The sequence below is a fragment of the Branchiostoma belcheri genome, unplaced genomic scaffold (genome assembly GCF_001625305.1).
Source record: "Branchiostoma belcheri isolate BF01 breed outbred unplaced genomic scaffold, Haploidv18h27 scaffold28, whole genome shotgun sequence".
In the NCBI taxonomy this organism is placed as follows: Eukaryota; Metazoa; Chordata; class Leptocardii; order Amphioxiformes; family Branchiostomatidae; genus Branchiostoma; species Branchiostoma belcheri.
Genome location: NW_017803887.1, coordinates 1,583,919 through 1,609,948, shown reverse-complemented (window position 1 = coordinate 1,609,948; position 26,030 = coordinate 1,583,919). Strand labels below are relative to the sequence as shown.

Below are 26,030 nucleotides of genomic sequence, written 5' to 3'. Positions count from 1 at the left end.
GGCCAATACTAGGTAAATATGCTGGATTATATGTTGGTTTATAACTTCTGAACTATGAGAGTTACAAAACAGATTCAAAGTATCAAATTACTTTCATATGCACTCTAAAAAGAACACACATAGTTTAACAAACATACTACATAAGACATTATGATGATTAGATATAAACACTATCAGATCATAGGCTTACTTTTGTAGAGCACCTAACCCACCTGTGAGAAGGCTGATGAATGGTACAGTCCGATGCCCTATGACCTCCTGCTGATGGTCATAGTAGCAGACAACAGTAAACCTGACCATGGCAAGGTCAGGCAATGTCAGGTTGAAGGTCATAGTGTCATCCCAGGTGGGGTTGTAACCTGTATTTCAATAAGAACAATAATTCAATAAGAACTCTTATTTCAGGTTTAAACAATTACTGGCATTGCTAGACTTATTCACTTAAAACATGTCATGTTTCATATATTTCTATGCTATCAGAGTTATAACATTTAAAAAAAAATGTTCTTCATATTCAAAAGCTAGTATTTTACTACCAACAAATAAGAATTAATACACATTTATCGAGACAATGTAATACATGAACCAGTGCAGGTCAGATGTGCAGAAAGTTTACAGTTTCACAAATTTTCATAATACCATGCAGGTGGAAATTCAGGCTCTTTTTTGCATAATGAGATAATGAGTAATAACTATGTTCTCACCATCGGTGCTATGAGGCCTTGTCTGTTCCTTATGATAGTCCAGCCCCAGCCCCAACACCTCCACCTCCACACGGAGCTCCGCTGGACCTTCACTGGCCGTGGTCACTCCCCGCAGCTGCTGACCACTCAACACCCGCACGGTCAGCTGTCTTCTGGTCACTCCGGCCAGGGGAGAGGTGGTCAGTGGGTTGAATGACTTGTTGTCTGGAGAAAAAGAATTATAGAAATCGTAAGAAGATCGTAATCAAAAATTTTTGTTTCCTGTGCAACGTAAAATTGTTTGGAAGGTTGAATGTTATGGTTACAATTTCATTCTTTTGTTAACTTTTCATTCATTCATTTGTTCATCAATACCAGTAGGTGGGAGTTGAGCAGCAAGTTTTGATGTAAAGTTATTGCCTCCAGAACATGAAAAAAAGAAAGAAAAAAGAAAGAAGAAGAAGAAAGAAAAAATGGACATACTAGTTCTTTCATTTCATGACCATCATACTTTTGAATTCTTGTTTTATGTACAATGTTTAGTAGTTTTTAATGTTATACATAATCTGTTGGTAGCTGCAAAACACATGGTTAACCTACCTTCCCACATGACAGCAGGTTTGAGTGTGTAACCACAGCCCCCCTTACCTTAGCAGTCTGAGGGTTAACCTACCTTCCCACATGATGGCAGGTTTGAGTGTGTAACCACAGCCCCCTTACCTTAGCAGTCTGAGGGTTAACCTACCTTCCCACATGACGGCGGGTTTGAGTGTGTAACCACAGCCCCCTTACCTTAGCAGTCTGAGGGTTAACCTACCTTCCCACATGACAGCAGGTTTGAGTGTGTAACCACAGCCCCCATTGGCGCTGAATCTTGCCCTGTTCAGCTGCATCATACGACCCTCTGTCTGGTAGTTCAGTGCAACTGGAAAAATTGGGAACAACATTTAGAAATCTTTCCTACTGTAATTCACTTTGTATGTGATGAATTAGTACTAGCAACATTTCATAGTCTGACTAAAGTAGACATGTTCCCAGAGCTTAACATGTAATATTCGCGAAGGGGAGGGAACGAAAGATAAATGATTTGATACTGGTAATAATAAGTTCACAGAATTGACTGAAAACAATGAACATAAAGTACCTTCAGCTTGAAAAAAATCAGAAATCACAGTATTACAGGCTAAGGAAGTAACCTAACATTATACTTACATTGTACTAGCTAAAATCTGAAGAAGAGACAGCTACAGCCACATTACTAAGTACAGTATGCACTAGAGTACAGCAACCACTTATTACTTGATGTGTCTTACAATAAAGTCACATTTAAAAATCTTAGAAGATAGTCACATATATAATGTACATGCAACATGCTCCTTACAATATAGAAAAAACAATATAATTGTACAAATGCAGTGCTTGTATCTTAGAGCAAAGTCTAAAACAGTTACTGCATGCGGTGATATGTTCTTACTGTTCCCCTTACCCATCTGACAGCCCATGTTCCACAGTGCCTGTGGGTCGTAGTTACTGGAGTCCACCCGTCGAGCGGAGGGGTAGATCCTGAAGAGATGGGAGCGGGTGAAGGCGGCCATGTCGGCTGCATGGTCGGCAGACAGGGCTGTGGCCTTGTTCTCACTGATGGAGGGGACCTGCCAACAAGGGACTGTGGGGGGGGGGGGATAACTCACCATTAGTATAACACCACAGAACAATCTTGAAAGTTCATCTGTGTCAGTAGAAGTCATTATGCAGCGAGTTTAAACTGTAATTTCCAACACAAGGAATTAGACTCACCCAAATTTTCGACTGTACAACTCCAGTCTATTTTTGACTGTACAACTCCAGTCAAGGACAAAGACTGGAGTTGTACAGTCGAAAATTTGGGTGAGTCCAATTCCTTGTGTTGAAAATTACAGTTTAAACTTGCTGCATAACCACAGAACAATCTTTTAATTATGATTGAAAACATTGAAAAAACATGAAAACATTGTTTTTGCTCTGTTTCTTCTTCTTTTTCTTCTCCAAACAAAAATGAACTTTTCATTATTATCATGAACCAGATGGCTGTCATCATGGTAACTTTGTGATGTAGCAGACACCCTGTGGTGTTGGATTGCATTATGTAGCAAGTTGCAGGACAGATTTGTAGAGGCTGGTCACTATATACTATGGAATTTATTGTGTCTCTAGAGTAAGAATAAACAGAGCAGTAGTTTGTTGAGCTACATGTATGTTGTACATGTACAATGTAGACCATCCCAATGTAAAGGCAAACATCATGTACTGAATTGCTTTCAAAGTCTCTTGAATGCCGTCGTAATTGCCACAATAAACATATTTGCAACAGCAATAATTTTTTTTTCAGTGAGTGATCCAAGAATTATAAGTCTTAGAGTCCTATCCATACTAGCTTAGCAACCTGTAACCAAGTCCCTTGAGTGGTTATACAGCTTTGATTTGAAGGAGTGTTCCTCACCGTCTGACTTGAAGTCCACAGTACTGACAGTTCCCATGTACCAGACCAGGTCGGACAGTTCCTTAGCCAGCAGCATTCTCCTGGTGTGCTTCTCTCCACCCTTCCTTCCACGCCCTACATCCAGGAGATCTGGGGGAAAACATTGCACTCATGATAACAGGTGGCAAGGTGGTCCTGTGGTTAGGGTTGCTGAATCTGAAGGTTCTGGGTTCAAATCCCAATAGCAGGCCCATGCAAACGTTGGGGGCAAATTTAAGGTGGTGTTGTGGCCAGGGTAGTGTCTTAGAATCCAACGGTTCTGGGTTCAAATCCCTGACAGGACCCAATGTTGAAACTCGTGGCAAGGTGGTCTTGTGGTCAAGGTTGTTGACTTAGAGTCTAAAGGTTCCAGGTTCGAATCCAGAGCAGACCATAATATTGGACTTGATGGACCATGGTCTTGTGGTTAGGGTTGTTAACTCAGAATTTGAAGGTTCTGGGTTCGAATCCATTGCAAGTGCTAGGGATTACTAGTTCAGCACCAAGGACAGTATCCTTTCTGATTTATCTTTTAAATTTTGACAATGTTGGGGACAAATTAATGTGGTCTTGTGGTTAGGGTTGTTGATTTAGAATGTGAAGGTTTCTCCTGTAGGTGCTAGGGATTACTAGTTCAGCACCAAGGAAAGAATTCTTTCAGGATTGCATCCTTTTCTTTCAAATTTTGACAATGTTGAAGACAAAATTTAAAGTGGTCTTCTGGTTTTGGTTGTTAATATAACATGTTAAGGTTCTGGGTTCGGACCCTTAGAAGGAGCTAGGGATTATGAGTTCAGCACCATGGAAGCATTCTTTCTGGATTACATCCCTTTCTTTTAAATTTTGACAATGTTAGAGACGGATTTAAAGTGTTCTTGTGGTTAGGGTTGTTGAAATGAATTGAAATGACTCTATATGCAATTGTTATTTTTTATTTACTTCAATTTTCACCTCAAAACAAGGCTCATACGAACCACTTACATGAACGTTTGGTGTTACACTAGGGAACTGTAAAGACAGATATCTGTTTACCTTAGACTTAAAAGATTATGGTTGTACTCATTTAGGAAGCATTCACTATACCCGTTTGGGAAGCAATACAAACAGATAAACAACAAACAAAGTACTAGCCTCTATCAGGCTTGAGGGCGCGGCTGGAAATAGTAGAAATTGGCCAAATAGAGAGATAACACACCGAGGGAGTTTGGCTGGCAAACTGTAAACTGGATGGCTAAACTCCCTCGGCGTGTTATATCTCTCTATTTGGCCAATTTCTACTATTTCCAGTCACGCCCTCAAGCCTGGTAGAGGCTACAAAGTACCTCTCTGTCCCTGTGCTTTCTCCCCCACAGCTGCGGTTGCTAGGGCGTGGGTCTCCATGACAACAGCTTCCTTGTTGTCAGGTATGATGTCGTTGACATCCTGTAGCTGCTCCTGACTGTGTAGGGTGGGAAGGCCGGGCGGTTTCACCGGCTGCTTCTTCTGTAATGAGGCAGGAAATAAGAGTTGATATTTCACAGATTCAATTGCTGGGATTTCTGGCTAGACGTTGCGTCCTTGGGAAAGGCACTTTGCACGACTAAGTAAAACTAGAGAAGTAACATTTGCAAAGCAAATGCATGTTTACCTTCGGACATGGTCTGCCCTGTTAATTTTTACTCAAACATAATCACATACATGTACTACTAGTATGTGGTGACAGGAGCAGAGCAGACCATGAAGTTTGCAACATTATGTAACCATAATGTCATTGTCCAGGTCAGAGGTTAGTGTTTGGAGAAGAGGAAATTGATAAAAACAATATGTTTTCCTTCGGTAAACATAATAAAAACAAAAAGCTGGCAGGAAACCTTTCCCATTATTTTGATCAAACACAACAGAGAGTTGCACTTTACCTTCTTCCTGTGAGTGAGTTTGTTAAACGTGTCAGACAGAACTTTGGCCCCAAACTTGCGGTCCTGGGCGTCCACAGCGTCTGCCTCGCTGAACGAGCTGCTCCTACCAGCCTGTAGACATAACATGTACACAGATAAGGACTCCAGAAAGATTTAGATATTATTATAATAGTTGTTTGCCATTATGTCAATTCTATGTGTGAAATTCTGAACTAAAAGGGAAAAGACAATGTGGTGCAGATAAACTAATCTTCAACATTTACTTCAAGTTGGTAATTTTGAATGACATTTGCACCTGCACAGTCAGGTAAGCAGAAAAATATATTTGTAGGCAAGATAATATTAGAAGTCTCGTACTTGGTGGCAGTGAGGACCACCCTAGGAATTTTTGAACTCCTCAATCCTTGATAACTTGTTGATAACTTGAAGGCATCACTACATGTATGTCTGACTTTTCAAGGCTTTCAGAATTTTCAAGGTTGAAGTTAGCTAGTTTACTAGATGGTACGTCCACCAATTTGTAAGCCATTACATTTGAAGTTACAATCATGCCTCTATATATATAACCACTGGGCTATGCACACAGAAAAGTCTACCTCTCTATTTGGCTTAAACCACTGTTTAAAGTTTTCAGTTAAAGTAAGTCTGTAGTACAACAGTTACCGTAATAAATTGGAAAGACTTAAATAAGTTTGCAGTGTTATGAATTTACAGTTTATGCAAACATTTCTTCAATCAACATGTACAGTACCTTCCTTTCTCTGCTCCTGCTCCTGTCCCTCTGACGTTGCCTGTCCGAGTCCTCGTGGTCGCTGGACCCTCCACGCTTCCTCCTGATCAGCGGAGAGTTGGCCAGCGCCAGCCGTGCACGCTGCCTCGGACTGACCGGCAACTTGTGATGCTCCTTCTCTGCCGCCACGGTTTTGCCGCTCTTAGCCAGGGTGGCCAGCTTGCTCCTGGCATAAGACTCCACAATGTGTTTCCTGCAGGAACTTTCCATCAGCTGAAAGGAGGAATAGAAATGTTTTTAAAACCCTTGTCCTGCTGAGCGCAACAATTATCGTTCTGCACATACAGTACCATCTATATAGCACCCTGTATAGGTACGATTTGGGGGTACAATGTATTTCTCGTACAACGCATCACACCGCAGCGAAATGCAACAAATGCGGAAGTAACTATGCCACTGCAGGGCAAAAAAAATTGGGAGTCTATGATCTAATTAAGACATGAAATTATTGAAAAATATTGTGCCAGGAATGTCAGCAGGACAAGGGTTTAAAAAAATCATTCAGGGGCTAAGATGGGAATAGCTGGTTGGGTAGCATGAGTGTGATGACAAAAATCAAGACTATATAGCATTTCCTGGACAAAAGATACAAAACTGGTGCTGCTGCTGCAGTACCAAGGTCTGCCACATCATCACAATCCATAAAGGCAGGCATCCTTTTAAGATATGCTGACCACAAACTTGTGGAAACACAGGCATACACACACACAGACACACCAAAAACAATTTTATACCTCCATTTTTCGTGGAAGTGACAAACACCAGAGACATACAATGTACCTCTCCAGGTAAGAGCTCCTCCATCTCATCAGCGCTGTTTTCATAAAAAAAAACAAATATGCAAACAAACAACTGAGCCTTACCTCTCCAGGTAGGAGCTTGTATCCCTCCTCCATCTCATCAGCACTGTCCTCATCAAATAAACAAACAAACAAACAAACAAACAAACAAACAAACAAACAAACAAACAACTGAGCCTTACCTCTCCAGGTAGGAGCTTGTATCCCTCCTCCATCTCATCAGCACTGTCCTCATCAAACAAACAAACAAACAAACAAACAACTGAGCCTTACCTCTCCAGGCAGGAGCTTGTATCCCTCCTCCATCTCATCAGCACTGTCCTCATCAAATAAACAAACAAACAAACAAACAAACAAACAAACAAACAACTGAGCCTTACCTCTCCAGGCAGGAGCTTGTATCCCTCCTCCATCTCATCTGCACTGTCCTCATCAAATATACAAACAAACAAACAAACAAACAAACAAACAAACAACTGAGTCTTACCTCTCCAGGCAAGAGCTTGTATCCCTCCTCCATCTCATCAAATAAACAAATAAACAAACAAACAAACAAACAACTGAGCCTTACCTCTCCAGGCAGGAGCTTGTATCCCTCCTCCATCTCATCAGCACTGTCCTCATCACTCACCTCCCCACACCTGGTGTCTGATGGGATACCTGGGGTCAGCTTTTTACTCTGGGAAAGAGAGTGAACTGTAGTTTAGCTGTAATGAAATCATGGTTGCAAAATTGTAAAATTGTGTCTACTGTAACTGTTACAGTTGAAACATGCTTGAGTAACACATACAACTTTCAACAATCAACTCTTTCCACAGGATTTTCAATTTTCATAAAGGTTTGTATAAATCCATTGGCAAATAACTTGTTTCTTAAATGCTTTATGTCATTCAAAAAGTATAAAAAGCTTGACTATGTGTGTCAAGGTTGTTGAATAAGACTTAGGACTTTTGTATTGTGTATTCTGTTTTTTCTGGTGTCTTATAAGCCCACATAGTCTGGTCAAGACACCTAAAAAAAGCATCATTTGTTCACTCACTCACTCACTCACTTACTAGCTAACTCACTAACTCTTTAACTACAGTAACTAACTAAAGCTGATTGCCTCACCATGATGAGTATCTTCCCGCGGAGGTCCTGAGGCGAGGGCAGGTGTGTTGCTCCAGGTGGGAGGGGAGGAACCTCCAGTTTACCTGCCAGGATCTGGGTCAGGTACAGTGCCATCTTTCTCTGCTGGTCCAAACTGCAGTGGTTCTCCAAACAGAGGATTACAGGGTAGCTGTGGACGGAAACAATTATCAGTTACTACTAAACAGCGCCATCTTTCTCTGCTTCTCAGAATTTGAAGGTTCTGGGTTCAAATCCATAGCAGATGCTAGGGATTACTAGTTCAGCACCAAGGGCAGTATCCTTTCTGGCTTATCTTTTAAATTGATCCAATCTGCTCCAAACTAATCCAAATTGATCCAAACAGATCCAAACTGCAGTGGTCCTTCAGGCAGAGGATTACAGGGTAGCTGTGGACGGAAACGATTATCAGTTACCACTAAACATCGCTATCTATCTCTGCTGGTCCAAACTGCAGTGGTTCTCCAGACAGAGGATTACAGGGTAGCTGTGGACGGAAACAATTATCAGTTACATTTTACAGTAGTGAACAGTTTCTAAAGTAGTCAAAGCTGCTAATGAAGACCATTCAGCCAGGACCAATAGAATCTGTTCTATGTGGACAGGATTCTTAATATTTGTATCAAATTGTGGGAAACTAAAAAGTGGTCCCAGGGCCAGGTGGTCCTTATGTAGAGGTGGTCACTTGTACAGGTTTGACTGTAGTTTAGCTACATTTTGTACTTTTACAGATCCCCTCACCTGTTATTGATGAAGGCGTATCTGTTGATGACATCAATGACGTCCCTGAAGTAAACCCGAGAAGTGAGGGTGTAGCCGTGGTACACGATGGGATCACCCTCAGGGCCATCCCAGCAGTCCACTGTAACAACAATAAACCACAGTTACACCATAGTTACACCATAGTTACACCCTGAAGTAGACCCGAGAAGTGAGGGTGTAGCCGTGGTACACGATGGGATCACCCTCAGGGCCATCCCAGCAGTCCACTGTAACAACAACAATACACAGTTACAACACAGTTACAACACAATTACAACACAGTTATACCACAGTTACACCATAGTTACACCACAGTTACACCACAGTTACACCATAGTTACACCCTGAAGTAGACCCGAGAAGTGAGGGTGTAGCCATGATACACGTGATACACCACGCACCAAATTACATTTCTTTTGGTTACAGCATTCTGTAAAGTACATGTAGCCTTTTTCGATGCTGTAGGGGCAGTGGAGTGTTAATCCACTGTGTCTAGGACAGGGTATTGGAAGGTGGAGCCCATCACTTTCCTTCTACTACCTTTTACCTTCCCAACCGAAGTCAGGTACCCATTTTACACATGGGTGAAGAGTGGAAAGTACATGTAGACGTACATGTAAAGCCAAGAAGGACACAACATCTAGTAATACCAGGAATAAAACCTGTGACCCCTTGATCCCATATCTGCTAGCCATAAGCCACTCATGATCAGCTATTCAACACCACACCATTACAGTCATCATTATGCAGAATGTGGGACTATTTATTATCCACTGCCTTCAAAGAAGAAGTCGAACCCCATAACAGCTAGTGTAGTAGTAGAAGTTTTTTCCAGACAGTTGTTACCTGTCTCCTGTTACTGTATTGCAATGAGTATTATACTTGATTGTAAAAGCAGTTAGCCTTCGGGCATGATGTTGCGAATAAAGTTTATAACATATTTATAACATTAACTATTAATAACTTGTCAACTTACGTTCCACACATCTGCAGCCAGACTGCAGGACCCACGCGTACATGTCGACGTTGGACTCTGACAGGAGCTGGTCGCCCTGGAGATAAGTATTATGGGATGTCGCGATGTAGTAGTGAGACAGAGGCTGGGTCATGTCCTGGTGAACTGCATGATGGGAAGAGTCAAAGATCTCCCCGTGGTGGCTCATCAGATAGTTGGTAAAACCTGAAAAGGGGGGAGAAATAAATAAATGCAAAATCTTACTTGGTAAGAAAATATATTATGATGATATTACTAGAGTATTATTTTAACATAAATGATTTCCTTTAAAATGTCAAATCCAAATCTCATTCTAATTCCATGATTTGTACAGGAATAGGGAGTCCTACATGTAAATCGAAAAGAATTAATCTAAACAAAAAATGGTAATATTTTTAAGCTAAGTCTTACAAATGAAGGAAGGATTCTAAACACAATCATAGAGTGTGATGTTCATCTACTGGACTAGAGTCCTGTATTTTAAATGTAACTGACTGTGTACATAAACTAGAATCTGATATAATTCAGCCTATGGCTACAAGAAATTTCTTTGGACAATCCAAACAGGTCCTTATCTAACTGCCAATGACTCAAAGATTACTGCTAAAATGTAGTGTATAGTAAGTACATTGTACATGACTGTGTAAGTTATATCTTCCTGACCATTTTGTAGCACTCACCATCCAGACCGAGCCAGCCGTTTAACATGTAGTCCTCCCTGGGTTCACAGTGTGCGATGATGTCCAGACACTGTCCTCGGCTACAGTCTTCAACCTACAACAAAGGGGAAAGAAGCTGTGATGATAGGATGGGACTAGGTAAGGAACCATAACTGTCAAGTAAAGTACTATACTAAGGCATATACATTGTAATATGATGTCAGTTGAAAGGACTAGAAATATTTTTCCAAAATTTTTTTATTCAAATTATTTTGTATCATGAGAAACATCAGATTCTGTTGTAAACTATCCTATGAAGAAATTACATAACTAGGTAATACTTTAAATTTGTTTGATATGGAATTCAAACTTATCAATTTGTCACATTTCATTCCTCAGATGGCTCTGTAAAACTCAAATGGCCCCATGCCTGCTTTCTAACTTAATGACTGTCATTTATGATACATGGCAATTGACAATTAATATTTTCAAGATTGGATATCTTTGACTTACAAATCTATTGTGCAAGTAAAATGTTTTCAAACCTTCTGCTCCTTTTCCAGGAACTGAGCGAGTTCTGCGGCTGTGAGGAAGTCTTTTCCCTCCGAGTATTTCTTGAGCAGCACCACGAGGTCCTGTCTGGTGGAGATGGTCCTGTACAGACCCAGGAAACCCTCCCAGTCCAGCAGGCCTGGACCCTCAACTGCTCTCTGCAGCAGCATCAAACAACAAGGAACAGTTGTGTGTACTGTTACATGTCTGATAACTGGAGTTTTCTTTTTCACACCCAGTAAAGTCCCACCCGCGTAAGTCCATGAGGTACCTTCCTCAGAACTTCTGACTGGAGTACTGCTTCTCATCACTATCTGTATCCAATAGAAGCACCACCTATACAAGCTGTATTATTGGCTACATACATGTATAGTAGTGAGAAACAGTCAGTTCTGATGAAAAAACTGTCTGATAGGCATCAAATCGTAAGCAGGTGAGAAAAAAACATCCTACATTCTATCAAACTGATGAAATTATTTTTGAAGTCATAGAATCATATATCATACTCTGATTTTGATCAATGAACAGTTGACTGTACAGATGCCCCATTTTCCATTTAGAAATGTTAATTGAGAAGTCCCATATTTTGTACATTCCCCTGGTAAATCCAGAACTGAACCTAAATCTCTTGACTTGATTCTGGACCCAGACCTGAACGTGGGTATAGGTACACTGCACTAGTCCTGAACCTTCAACTGGTCTCTGCAGAATGACAAGAGAACCAGGAGCAGTACCTGCACCATGTCCTGTATCTTCCCGCTGGTGTCGTAGATGTTCAGCCTGTCAAAAAGCAGCATTGCTTCCTGCCACGTCAATCTACCGTCCCGGTCTCCGTCAACCAGGCTGAAACACTCCAGCAACCACTGGTAGGTACGGACAAGGTTAAGGACAAAACTATCATACAACGCAACTCACTTAGGCTATGTTTGTATACCCTTAGTCTGAACACTAATGAAAAGAATGACCAAGGCCAAGGGCAAAACTATCCAGCAAGAAACATGCATCTTACTTAATATGGAAACTTGTACTAGTGACCACCTCTGCATAAGGAATGCCTTTGTGGTCCTTTGTGTTTCCTGTTTCAGTCCTTTCAAATACTTACATTGTAATAGTTCACCACAAAAAAAGGCTTGAAAAAATTAGGGTCGGTAGGTAGGGATTATTTTTTTTTTTTTTAGACTTTGGTGATAATACCATGATACAGTGGCAGCCAGTTAATTGCAAAACGCTTATAAGAAAAAGTCTGCTAATTGAAAAGAATTGTGAAAACCCAAACCGTTTCCCATTGACACCATTGTTTATCACGCCCCTTATTTGAAAAGCCAATGCCGGCTAATTGAAAAAAAAATTGTCAAGTTGCAACACATTTTCAACCAAAAACATGCCAAACAAATCACCAAAATCGGCGGAAAATTTCTTATATCAAGACATCAAGCCGCCAAAAGGGACGAAGTTGTCTGTTTTGAACCACAAAGGAGGCCGAAATTTACGTTGATCGAGCGGTCGGGCGCACATCGGCACTACGTAATGAGAAGCGCGAGCCGGTTCATAGCCGCCAAAAAAAGGCGGCATGCTTTTGTGTTCTTTTAGCCTGTTTATTCCAAGAACGTTTAATTTCTCATACAACTCATTTTTTAATCATCAAAACCATGTCTCTACTTGTGTACTGCGCCATTATTTTGAGTTTATTTCGACTGCGACACGGCGCTATCGCCGCTTCAACACGCCAAATGTGCCGCGAAAAAACACCGCATGGAATGATGGGATACTGCTACCCACGCCGCGTCCGCCATCTTTGTTTACTTCCCTGAACGCTAATGCGAGAGATCCCCGTCAACTATCGCAAATTTCCATGTAACCTACGGACATCGTGAGCTAAAAAGTCATTAACATTGAAATGAACAGTTTATTGTTGCATTAGTTACAATAATTTTCGTGTGCTAGCGGGAGTTTCTGAAAATTAAGCGATCGAAGCGATCCTTTGTGCTATCGACTGCTTTCATGACGATCGTCTGCATTTTTGTCTGTACGCTACTTGATTGAAGTTTTCCGTTATCAAACTTTATTTTTTGCTACTTTCGTGATGTAAAAGTACATACAGGCTGATGATTGTGCATGTATTCGTTGCTTGTTTTGTACGTAGCAAACGTAGCATTGTTTATTCGTTCGAGTAGAGCCTGCCGATAGCACATGATGTCTAACGTATCGCGGCGTTCTTCCAGTCTTGGAAAAAACGAAAAAAATACATGTGTACGTCAACGAAAAAAATTAAAAGCAAATTTACCGATCTCAATAAAGTTCACTGTTTTTAATGCGTAAATGTGACTCGTGTTTGTATTCTTTGTGTCGTTATGTGTTCGATGCCCTGTCCACCCCCCACCCCCATAGTTTCAAATTATGAAGGCCGAGAGTTTGAGCCTCAGAGTCTCTTAATCGGAAAGGCCGGGTATTTGAAAAAAATGTGCTGACAAATTGGCTTTTCAAATAAGCGGCTTCTACTGTAATACATAGTGATCCAACTTATACAGTACAGTGTAGCAAGTATATTTTCAATATCAATGTTAGAATCAATGTTTTATCACTCAGGTGTCAGATCATGGAGTTAGAAAAGGTCGATCAGCTCGAAAAATTTATGTCCCATGTAGGGGTCCACCCCAAAAAAAGGCTACGGTCGGCAGGTTTTTCTAGGAAACAGGAAACACATTTTTTCCTAGGACTTAGATAATTTTTCCCATTGACCCAATATTAAGAATCCTCCTCATGTACATGACCACCTGTCTACTATGACTGATTTCTTTGAGGCCCTTGAAATGGCCTTAAACAGATTGGTTATATTGTCAGATGGACTGATAAGGTTAGGGGGCAAAACTCGACCACACAACGCACTTAGGCATCGCTGGTGAAATTACAGTCGAGCCCAATTCCAGGAACAACTCAAGGGACTGTATGTGGACAAGTGGTCGGTGTAAGAACTAAAATTCCCAATCTGTCTTTAAGTTACCAGGAACTTTGAGCACTGCCTTTAACCCAGAAGTACTTTTGTTGGTTTTCAAACATATTAGGGGGGCACATCCCTGTTTATTTGGGGTCTCCATTCAATTCTGTACACTGTCAAGTCTATGAGTGACTTGACTCCTTCAGGAAATAATTCAAATCTGAGGCAAAACTGAAAAAGAAATAAAAATTTAAACTGTGCGTGTATGGGTGGAAGGATTATCCTTCTGCAACAGTGTAGCTAATCAGAACAATGGAGTTTCACTTTCTTTAACCTCTTAAATTTTAGACTTGATAGCATTTATCACTTGATTCAGAACCAGAATTTTTTTTTTTTGCAAATCAGCAAAAAATGAAGAGGCGAATCCGAGAACCAACAAGTTGAATTGGTGTAGCCTTATAAAAAAATATAGTTAACCCCAGCCTTTAACCCCAGAAGTGCTGTGTTAACTACATCTCACACACTCCTGATTGAATCTGTAACCCCAACGTCACCCCAGTCATCATTACAGTGTTTCATCAGAGTAGAAATCAGTGTTCTGGTAATAGAATTGTGGGCAGGATGGATGGTTTCTGATGAAGGGGGACCGGCACAATTTGTCAAACTCAGCACGCAATCACTACAGGGGAGATTGGAACTCTGAGAAACAACATTGATCATGTATCTGTATCTGTATAGCTGGTATAACCGCCCTTTGGCATAACACACCAGCTTTGCAGACACGCGGCGCGGCGGCAGCTAGCAATCACACACTGAACGACTTGATCATGTATGCAACACCCATTTTTTTATCTATTTCTAAGATTGCCATTTTTCTTTTTTTAAGGCAGTCAGTTTACCTTACATGTTACAAATTTAAGAGGATTAACAAAGCTTAGCTCACAAGATATTGAAAGCTGAAGTTCTACTGCAATTCCATAGCAAACTGCCAGGTGGCCCAAAATCTAATCATTTTTAGTTCTCATCAAGGCCTATTATTCTAGATTATACTACATATCATTCCATCTATAAGCCCTTAAAGATTATTTTACACAGTGTCACACACACACGTAAGCATGCACGCACCGCTACCGAAAACATAAGACAGTAAATGATTTTTAAAATATGTCAAAGGAGGTCAATTTTGAACAATTATCTAAGTGGCACAATTTTCCTACTTTCTTCATCTAGGTTTGCCATTTTTTTGTCAAGGCACCTAAATTGTCTGAGAAACATATTGCTGAGACCTTGTTTATGATTAAACAGAAAGGATATTGCCAGTTGGTGATGGGTTTGTGTTCGAAGCCGCTCTCCTCTCTCATCTCCATGACCAGATGTCTCAGCCCGCGAACCCACAGACCAGCCTCCTCAGCTGACCTGCAGTTAACACACTATAGTCACTTTTGGGAAGGCATTTGATAGACTATAGTATTTAGCTTCTTTTTCATACATGTTGTTTGTATTTGCAATTAGCCCTCGGGCATGTATTTGCAATAAAGTTAGGAGTTTCCACAAAGATTAATTAACAACAAAAAATGTTCAATATTTGTGGAAACTGCTACCCTTATTATATGAGTCCATAAAACTAAAACAAGTGTGCCATTTAGGTCCCATTGTGTATTTGAAATGTATTTAATGCAAAGAAGTTTGAATCTATTATTCTTGCACCTGTGCCCTGATCTGGGATCATAAGCCAGCTGGTTTTTAGTAATGACTGAAAACATGAATCATAAACATTGTCACAGTGACAGGTTTAGGAGATTATAAGAACATTTTATGGACAGTCATAGTGACATGGAGTACTAGTACTTTGTTGAAAAAGAGGGCTTAACACATTAGAAAAAGTTACCTCCCCCCCAGTATGTACAAGTAGAAACATCAAATTATATATAGATTGTTCAATAGATTAGACTTTTTCTACCTTTTTTATGTTATTGTATCATTCTGTATATTGGCTGTGTTCACTTGCAATTAGCCTTTGGGCATGTGTTTGCAAAATGAATTTTTTCTTATTATCATAGGGACAAAACAAAGGAAAAACATGACTGCTGCTAAGTGGAAAATCGCACGTTAAAGCGTGAAATGAAGGAGGTCGTTACCTAGCAACCAGTTCTATGGCTTCCCCCTCGTTGCCATGGATAAGGTGGAAACAGCAGCTGGGGTCAAGGTTCAAGGGCGGGTCAGTCCCTGACCTCAACCCCTCCCTCACATCTGTGATGTAGGTGATCGGAACTGAAACAGATGTGAATAATAATTATTTATTATTTACTTTATTATTTATTATTTAGTTAGTGGCCTACATGATTGCATTGCTCACAAATTGTACACGTGAGAGACAGGTATTTTTGTTTCAAGAAATTCACGAAAATCCAACTAAATTTAAAATATCTCATTTCTTGACATTTAACTTTATCATGTTTTTTTTCTGCACCAGGCTATTTCCTTGCTTTCCTGCAAAAATCTGAGCACCAACAAAATAAATCAAACTGGTACGGACTGTGCCCTAATAAAAAAAAAAGACAAAGACTGTGCTGCCTCCTTACTTTTGGCATTGTCTCCTTTCCTGGAGGGTTTCCATCTGACACAGGACTTGTCTTCATCCAGGTAAAAGTTCTTAGGAAGACTGCGGACTCCATCCTTCAGCTTAGTCAGGAGGGAGCCTTCCTGTAGTCGGACCAGGCATGACAACACTGCAACACAACAGTAAATATTTGTTTGTTTTTTTTAGATAAAAGTTTCCATCCTTAACAGCCCTCCTGTAGAAAAGAAGATGTAAAAGAACAAAACTATAGAAATTTACTCTTTGGTATCAGCTCTGGCACAAGGACTCTGAAATATAACATTAAATTTTAGATGTCAGACTGGGAGGGATTATGTATATTTTTGTACAGTAGTAAAGTTACTGACTCAGAGCCTAGAGGTTATGGGTTCCAATCTCTGGCAAGTCCCAATGTTGTTTACACCAATTACCTCATGATCTGACTCCACTCAAGTCAAAAGGTCCAAAAATAAACAATCATGCTTTGAAGTATGCAGAAATAAATCTGTTTCAATAAATAATATTATGTATTCTGTTTTCATAATGTGTATTCTGTTTGATAATGTCGTGTATTCTACATTCTTATGTGTATATGCAGAGACTCACTCCTGTAATATACATGTACATGTACATGTAGTATATGAAGTACATGTAACCTCTGCCATGTAATATATTTACCATGCACTTAATCTTGACACAGAGGCATTAGAATTCATATTGGATTATTCTGTGTGGATTCAGGCATTACATTCTGTGCAGCGTTTGTAGAACTAATAAACCAAATAATCTTGCATACATTTGAGCAAAAGGCTGTGTAAATATCAGTCAATAAAGTCATTCAGTCAATATCATATATAAAAATATTCCAGAAATGTTCAATAGGACAAATGTCTAAGAACAAAATTAATATTCTGCAACTTAGGAAAATGTGTGTGTATGAATCATGATATTTATTATATTTGTCATGAGTCATTCTACAAACATTTGTATGAAAATATTGCCCTATAACAAAATTGGAATAACTGCTAAGTGTGAAATGTTATATTCATTCTGATTCATATAAGCCTGTATCATCATCATCATTTGTATAACATAATGACACCTCACTTATTTCAACAATTAATAATATAAAATCTACCAAACTATTTTGCTGCTGCCAGCATAATTTTACATTAAGTTACATGAACTGTATTTTCTACTATTGTGAACCTAAATCAGCAGTGCATGTACTGAGTGCTCAATCAACCATGTATTTATACAAAATTAATTCTCTTAAATTTGTTTAATGCACTGATTCCGAGTTCTGGATTAGCGGAAGGCATTTCAGCACCTGGAACAAAGACAGCTTTACAAGCCACACTGTGGTTCATGGTTCATAATATTTGTATTAGGAGCTAGTTACAGTTTTTAATGACAGAGATACAATGAAATACTGTCAGCAATTCAAAATACAAGCTGAATCATCATAAAATTTGGTGTATACATTTGTACATGTAGTATAAAATTCAGACACGGTTTCAATAAAATGATCTCATTGATTTAAAAGAACTTTCAAATTGGTACTTTTACACAATCATACAAATACACATAGTAATGAAATTATGTGACTAGTTTCTAATACCAATGCTCATTATTTTACGATTTTATGATCATGAAATTTGGTCCAGTAGTACTGTATATAATTCTGGAATATTTAAAAAGATCCCATAATTGTTTTTAAAATTAACGATTGACAATCAAAATGAACTTACAACACAACACAAATGACAGGCTTATATTCTAAACTACAATGTATTTGTAAAACTAAAAGCGTCAGAAAACCATTTTGCTTATCGATCACGAAAACCTGATCAGCTTTAATTTTCTGGATACAGACCAGGAGACACTTTCAATAATGTGCCCACCACTAGATTAGCAGCTTATTGATTCACCACAGACAGAAATAAATACTGTGGTCAGCTTAACGCCACATTCATATCTGATTAGCACTGGCTTGATTATTGGTGCATTTACTTTAGACAGCCATTTTATTTTTTTGATAACATCTTTCAAAATTAATGATAATTTAATCCCACAAAATTGTGCAGTAAGGATACAACTATCAGACTGCAAAAATATACATTTTTAAGGTTTCTTTGTTTGTTTTTCCTTAGTAAAAGACTGTGTGAATGAGCAAATATTAGAAGAGGTATAAATAAATGAGTTAAACACGATCCTAAACCTGACGAAAAGGATGGCACAATAGCACCATGGAAAAAAAGGCACAGTAGTGAAATTAAAATCAATGTGGACTGCAAAACATACAGTTTCCAGGGTTTATTCATTCTTTTTTAGTAAATGACGAAGCAAATTATCAGAGGTATAAATGAGCTACACACAAGGATAGATCTGAACACATGGATGGCACGAAAGCATTATGGACAAAATCGTGAAGCACTGAAATCACTATCAATGCAGACTGAAAAATATACATTTCCATAGTTCGTTTGTACCTTTTTTAGTAAATGATAAGGGAAATATTATCATTAGATATAAATCAGTTACACACAACCCTAGACCTGACCACATGGATGCCACAATAGCACTATGGACAAAATTATACAGCAATAGAATAACCCTCAATGCAGACTGCAAAATATATACTTCCAATTGCAAGGTTTATATATCTAATAGTATCCATTTTAGTAAATGACAAAACAATCATAGGTGTAAACGAGTTACACACAAGCCTAGAGGCTTTCAGATCCATCACCAGACCACATGGATGGCACAATAGCACCGTGGACAGGGAACAAAGAGCCTCACCATGGGTTCTGCATCTCAACAGCCCTCATATAGAGGAATAACAAAGCATGCTGTGTACACTACACAAACAGACCTGTCCATACCACATGTGTACCAAGACTGGCACAAAACTGTCAGATTAAAAAATACCGTCACCATTTTTTTACTAGACATGACAATCCATCTCCATACAGTAAACACACATGTACACATCAAAATATCTCGATAGTAACAACGACAGTTACGAACCTGTATGATATAACATCCTACTCCTGTATGGTTGAGGCTGCAATATTGCACAGAATGTCCATTTAAAATTCCAGGGATATTCTGGATGTCAGAGAGCGACGGCACGTGTTTGCGGGAAGGATTCCGTACATCCTTTCACATCCGTGGGTCCTGCTCGTATTAACAACGCAGACCGCAGCAAACACACACACACACATGATCATCATCATGTAAATCAGATTCACCAGGAAGAGCTCCTACCAGACAGGAATGTAAAATGGATCTCGGGCAGATTCAAAGTAATGCTTTGTTTGTCATCCAATTTTGTGACAATTTTTTAAAAATTTGATAGTACTTTGTGCAATGTGAAAAGATGTTAAATCCTATGAAATGTTGTATAAAGATTTCTGTGAATTTGAAATCATTGATTACTAGATATTTCTAATATCATTTCAGTATATTACTGATAATACTGACTATGTTAGTTGTTACATGTATTTTTATGGCAATCTTTATACCAAATGAAGACATAACATTATGCTTGCTGTAAGAAATATCAACTAAAACTTGTTATTTTCTAATTTTTCTCTGTACCGACTTTTTCCACAGAATCAATCTCCTTTTATGTAACTACAATAAAGACTATGTCATTGAAGCACAAACCAGCATATTGTATTGCCCCTGCAGCTGTGTATATGAAGCTTGTGCAGCAGTTATCAGAGTACCACAGGGTGCCTGCTGGGTCCCACCTGGGTCTACCACTGATGCTCACAATTAGCATACAGATTAGGGGCTGATAGATCATAGATACTCTGATAGTGGTACAGCTCTATATAGAGTTGTGCTGAAGGCTATATAATAGCATTGTCAATGCCGCACATGTGTATGTGTTGAATTTGTTGTACTCTTCAAGCAGAGGTTTGGGTTTTTAGGGTATTTTAAGCGTGTTTTTAGGCTTTTTTATCGGGGTTTCTCTTTGCACTGAATTTTTTTGGGGTTTGGTGGAAAAAAAATTCAGTGCAAAAGAGAAACCCCTATAAAAAGCCTAAAAACATGCTAAAAATACCCCCAAAACCCAAACCTCTGCTTGGAGAGTAAGTTTGTTGTCACATATTAGACAAACTTGCTTTGAAGTTATTTGTTTAGCTAATAACATTCTAGTTTGTTGTAGGCTGTGTAAGACCAGACTGTACAGGTAAATTGATCAGCCAAGATGAACCCTAAGGCATACTCTTATCAATATGATACTATGATATGATAGCTGTATAGTGTGAAATGAGTGTGAGAAGGCAATACACACAACATGGTCAAGACTATGTCAAGTTGTATGTATGTTTGTTGTTTGTATTGCAAACTGCTTATAGTTATAGCCTAGTAGTTAAGGCATAAACACACCCGTTTTGTTCAGCATGTGCAAATAACATGTTAGAACAGACTTCACTCACATGGCTCAGTGCATTCAGGTCTTTGTGAGGACTCCAGTATATATGGATGACATGGAGACAAATCATGTTGTCAAGAACTACAAATATCCAATTCATATGTTTCAACTTTCTCTAATCAATCTGCCTATAACAAGCTTTAAAAACTGTTAAAAACACTTGTCTGAAAAAAGTCTTCTGCTTCTAAGATTTTTCATTATCTAAAACTGTTTCATTCTTTTCTTGTGGAAAGAATTCTCTTTCACATTCCCAACATGACTTCTTTTGCCATTATTTTTATGATTTCCTCATTAAAAAAACAGCACGTCAAACTCGGTCATTTATCAAAACAGCAAAAACCCATCCATCAACAGATCCCCACGATTTTGAAAGGTGATTGCGCATTTTTACGACAATATCTACCCACTAATTTGTTTTCAACGGTATACGCAATTTCGCGGTTTGCCCCAGGAGACACCCAAACAAAACAATCAACTCACCGGCACCTATTGACAATAGGGTTCTGGGGTTAAGCATGGCCTGTGGCAAAGATATTTATTCTTACTACAGATGTCATAAATCTTCATAGGTCACAGCAGGAGACGTTTTACTGAATGAATATTTAAGATTCAGCAAATAAAGGACTTTTGTAGTATATGTAGATATTGTTAAAACCTACTGTATAAATAATATTTAATGTTTTGTTTAACATGAATTATAGAATCTGAATATATATGTGGGGTACCCTTAATTTTTAGTGCTATACTACTTCAAAACAATTCTTTTGTCTTACCAAGAAAAATTCAAAACAAAAACAACAGCATCAATTCCAAACTAAGGCCAGACTGATCCAATTTGTTGGTTTTCAGCTTTAGAAAATATTGATGTACTGGAAAATTCATGAAAACAGAGTCTGTACTTACTGGTATACTTAGTTTCAGAGACAGAATACAGAGTCATATTCAATATTTCCCAGCCCTCAGTTTCCAAAACAGTGTCATCTAATTGCTAAAATAGTTAATGAGAACCAAAGAAATGAATTGGTGTAGCCTAGAAATGGAATTTATCAGGCCCCATTGGGTGATGATCTGATACAAAAAGTGGCAGTTAGCCACAAATGCTGGTTGGGCGCTCCAGATAATTGGATGGTCCTAATTGCCAACCAATCAGGCAACAGTGAGTAAATGGGTGTGACTGGGAGATCAGTGGACTGGGACAATTTGACACCTGAGCCTAGGGCTGGCTTTGTCCAAGAGATGTACATGTATACTGGCTGTGTACCACTACACTGTACATGTCCATGTCATGTCTCATAATTACCTCCATAAAGAATTAAGGTTTTTTTGGGGGGCAGCTTTTGTCTGTCTAGCTACATGTATGTGTCTGTCACCAAAATAACTCAAGAATGGATGGAAGGAACGATGGAAGGATGTAAGGATGGATGGATGGATGGATGGATGGAGAGAGAGAGGAAGAAACAGATTGAAGTTTTGGGTAGCTTTTGTCTGTCTAGCTGTGTGTCTGTCACCAAGATAACTCAAGAATAGATGGATGGATGGATGGATGGATGGATGGATGGATGGATGGATGGATGGATGGATGGATGGAGTGAGTGAGTGAGTGAGTGAGTGAGTGAGTGAGTGAGTGAGTGAGTGAGTGAGTAAGTGAGTGAGTGAGTGAGTGAGTGAGTGAGTGAGTGAGTGAGTGAGGGAGTGAGTGAGTGAGCATGTGTGTAAGTGAGTGAGTGTTGGTACAGGTTGTGACAAAAACTGGAAATCGTCTAGAATCCCTGGTAGCTTTTCTCGGTACTGCAGCCCAAACAACCAAACACCTGTGACAGTAACTGAGTAAGTAAACAAGACTCAAGCTTATTTCAGGAAAGGGTATTTATAATGGTTGGTATAGGAAAAAGGGACAAATGTATGAAGCAACATTATGTCAGACTACCATCATTCACAAACATTTGATTCCAAAATTCTCCTTCAGTAAGGCTTCAGAATTTTCTGTGACTTTGAACATTCTTTTCTGGACTGGCCCTACGCAAATGTTTATCCCAGCTGTACAGCACCTATAACTCACTTTGCTCTTAAGTCCACAATCTGGACAATGCCAACATGGCAAACACTTAAGAGCATTTAACAAATCAGAGATCACATGACCACATACCAATTTGACACTGCTCCCAGTCAGGCTGAGCATTTTTCACAAGTTTTCCAACGTTCTTTTTCAAGGAGACATTTGTGAAGAACACAGTTGCAGGTGGGTAGCAAATACTGTAGATTTATCTTTACGTTAATACAATAGTTTATAGGGACTTAATTTTGCACAAATTAGGGAGGAAAAGAAGATGTTTGCCATTTGTTTGTTTGGCAGAACTGGTAAACAGCCTTTAGGCGTATCACACGAGTTTTGTACGGTAAGTACAAGATGTGTAAGACTAGACTCCTCAGTCATACAAGGATGGACCACTTTTTTTGATAAGTGTATCTTGATAAGTGGGATCTTTAACGTGCTTGATGTGTATATAAGTCTCCTCAAAACACAGTGTTACATTACATTTTACACCTATACAAGAGTTAACCTATAGCTAACTGAAGATACTACTGATTTTCCCGAGTTGAGGGAAGAAACAGGGTTCGAACCTTAAGAACCTTCCAATTCAGATTCTGAGTCAACAACCACAAGATCAATTTTCATAGTTCTCAGTGCTCACACTGTGAGATTAAAAAAACTTACATGTTCTGTAAGTTATGATTTCAAGGTGGACAGGTCACTACAAAACCTGCACAACGTAAAAGTTAAAACCACTGCATCTGTTTCAAGTTGACTTTGCGGTACAATGAAAAAGGAGGTTTTCGTGATGTCCATGTAATTCCTGGTGAAAAAACTTTTTTTGTAGCACACTGTGGTAGTAGTCAATAATGGAAATGCAATTTGATTTCAGGGTCACCGCAAAAAATGCAAAGATAAAACCATTACACCCTTTTCAGGATTTACAGTGTTTGTGTCTGGTTCTTGTACAGATGGCTGACACAAGAATGTTGGCTGTCGTCGTCATGACGATAACGGTTGTCAGCATGACTGTAGATGCTGTATACCACAAGGAACAACAGAGGAAAGAAGTTATCCTACATGTAGATCAGCAGGCCTCAGACCAAGAAGGCACGAAGTTCAAGAACCTAGGGCCTGCCACGGGACTGCAAGAGTCACCGACTCCTAATAAAAGAATTGGTGAAGAAGTTATTGTGGACCAGGAGGGCTTAAACACTTTTGTGCGAATCATCAGCCTCCTACCAATTCCTAATTATCTCCAAATGAGGTAAGCTGGAGGCTCTTTTGCCAGGAAGATGTTAAAGTTTGAAATAAACATAAGCATTCAAATTGTTGTAAGTCTTATATTCTACTTTTGATTTTTAATTAAATTAATAAAGTTTGATTCCCTACTAGATACATTGAATGTACATTGAATGTATCTAGCAGTGAAGCAAACTTTATTATCAAAGAACACTTTCTCACTCACTATCCCGTTTATCATGTATGGAATAAATGAAATAAATTCAAATCTCAATGCTGCAACTGTCAATATTAGGATTACCAGATTGTTACAGGGGCCCATATTTTTTATTTGCCTAACAAAATCTGTTATCATCTTTGATCAGGACCATTCATACAGGGAAGTCAGACTTCAACGTATCAAGGATTCCACGAGTCATCAGATTTGCAGACTGCTCCTCAAGTTGTGAAGACACACCGCAGATTGTGGCTTTTCCATTCATCAATCAAGATGGCGTAAGGAAGTACAGAGTTCAGAAGAACTGGGTAATTCCTGTGTCCAATGTCAGGAGGCGTAGAATGAGGTGTTCGCGGCGGAAGAGTTGGAGGAAATACAGGAAACCTAAAATGAGACGGGGCTAGAGAAATGGATTGAAGTAAAAAGAGAAAAAAATGGTATCAATGAATCTGAAATCATCAGTGTAAAGCCAAACTAGCCAACCATTGCAAATCTTCTCTAAACCAATGGTTGGGCGTTACGTAGTTGTGAGCAAGGTCATCTACATGTAGATCTGTGGTTGGGAATTGGTCGGCGTCAAAGTTGCCTAAGTGCCAGCCAACTATAAATATTGATAAATCAAAGCCCAGAAATTAGGACATTCTGGAATATTTGGAAAATTGTGTGTTACATTATTAGCAAGTATCAAGTAACAAAGCAAGCCATATTGTCATGATCAAATTTGAAAAAAATTCCAGTAAAATTACTTTTGATTTGATTATATCTGATTATAATTTTTTTTATATTAGTGTTGTCAACATAAAGTAAGGTTGTCAACATGTGGGTTGTAGGCCTGGCATGGGGTGAAGGCTGCCTTGTGTAAATGTTGACATTATATCATGTTATCAAACAGAAGTAAGAGGGCATTGTTCTTTTTTATTTCTACTCAGACTCTGAGTTGAACTTGAAGATCACAAGTCAAAGATATATTTGGTAACAACTACAAATTGTGATAAATGCTAATCATCCGTACTGAAACCCACAATTAGCCCCACCTAATTTTACTTAGTAACTTTTTAACCTAACATATATATCATACTATACATATATTACATATTATCATATAGCCGGACGGCGTGGACCAATCAGAGGCCCGGATACCCGTGCTGTTATTTCCCGATAACAGCACATGTGGTGTTATGGCGGAATAACAGCACATGTCGTGTTATGGCTGATACCATTATGTTATAGGGTATAGGGGCATGCGACTCTTTCTGTAAACCTTTGTAGAATTTTTCTGTCCAATACACTTTTTTGTTTAGCTTCATTTAAACTACAATTTGCATTAAATGAAATTATCCATATTTGTTTTAAAGCGTATAATATATTCGAATGTATTTTTATGTATGTATATATATTAAAGCTGTTGTATTTCAAACAGGAATTGTGTTGATTGACAGTTTGGATAGGCTATATGATAATAATTTTAATGCACTGCCTTTTCCTCGTTGTATATGGTGTCATAACTGCATGGGCAGCTGCCATAACCACCTCATAAACCACCTCGTTCGCTTCGCTCACACGGTGGTTTATTCGGTGGTTATGGCAGCTGCTCATGCAGTTATGACACCATATACAACTCGGGGCAGTGCATTAACCCTTTATTATCATATAGCCGGATGACATTGACCAATCAGAAGGCTCAATTCCACATTCCTTATGATGCCGTAATGTCACAAATAGAGTCAAAACCTGGTATTTATTCATCCCAATCCATACATTAAACAACCCAATAATCACCCGCATATGACCTCAGGTGACCCAATAGAACGCG

At 39.0% G+C, this 26,030-nt stretch overlaps 1 protein-coding gene across 1 annotated transcript in view; it reads right to left on the bottom strand.

Annotated features, from left to right (window-relative positions):
* LOC109472545 overlaps positions 1 to 26,030 on the bottom strand; it is a 49,916-nt gene that overhangs the window by 12,044 nt on the left and 11,842 nt on the right. Inside the window, exons 2-19 of the mRNA XM_019772329.1 lie at positions 16,278 to 16,424; positions 15,834 to 15,966; positions 15,010 to 15,111; positions 11,495 to 11,630; positions 10,754 to 10,918; positions 10,230 to 10,323; positions 9,532 to 9,735; positions 8,535 to 8,655; positions 7,776 to 7,944; positions 7,237 to 7,344; positions 5,827 to 6,078; positions 5,076 to 5,186; positions 4,503 to 4,662; positions 3,163 to 3,291; positions 2,170 to 2,349; positions 1,501 to 1,608; positions 705 to 908; positions 213 to 359 (exon numbers count right to left, since the gene is read on the bottom strand). Of these exons, the coding sequence (XP_019627888.1) occupies positions 213 to 359; positions 705 to 908; positions 1,501 to 1,608; positions 2,170 to 2,349; positions 3,163 to 3,291; positions 4,503 to 4,662; positions 5,076 to 5,186; positions 5,827 to 6,078; positions 7,237 to 7,344; positions 7,776 to 7,944; positions 8,535 to 8,655; positions 9,532 to 9,735; positions 10,230 to 10,323; positions 10,754 to 10,918; positions 11,495 to 11,630; positions 15,010 to 15,111; positions 15,834 to 15,966; positions 16,278 to 16,424 (2,670 nt within the window). The remainder of the gene's footprint in view (positions 1 to 212; positions 360 to 704; positions 909 to 1,500; positions 1,609 to 2,169; positions 2,350 to 3,162; positions 3,292 to 4,502; positions 4,663 to 5,075; positions 5,187 to 5,826; positions 6,079 to 7,236; positions 7,345 to 7,775; positions 7,945 to 8,534; positions 8,656 to 9,531; positions 9,736 to 10,229; positions 10,324 to 10,753; positions 10,919 to 11,494; positions 11,631 to 15,009; positions 15,112 to 15,833; positions 15,967 to 16,277; positions 16,425 to 26,030) is intronic.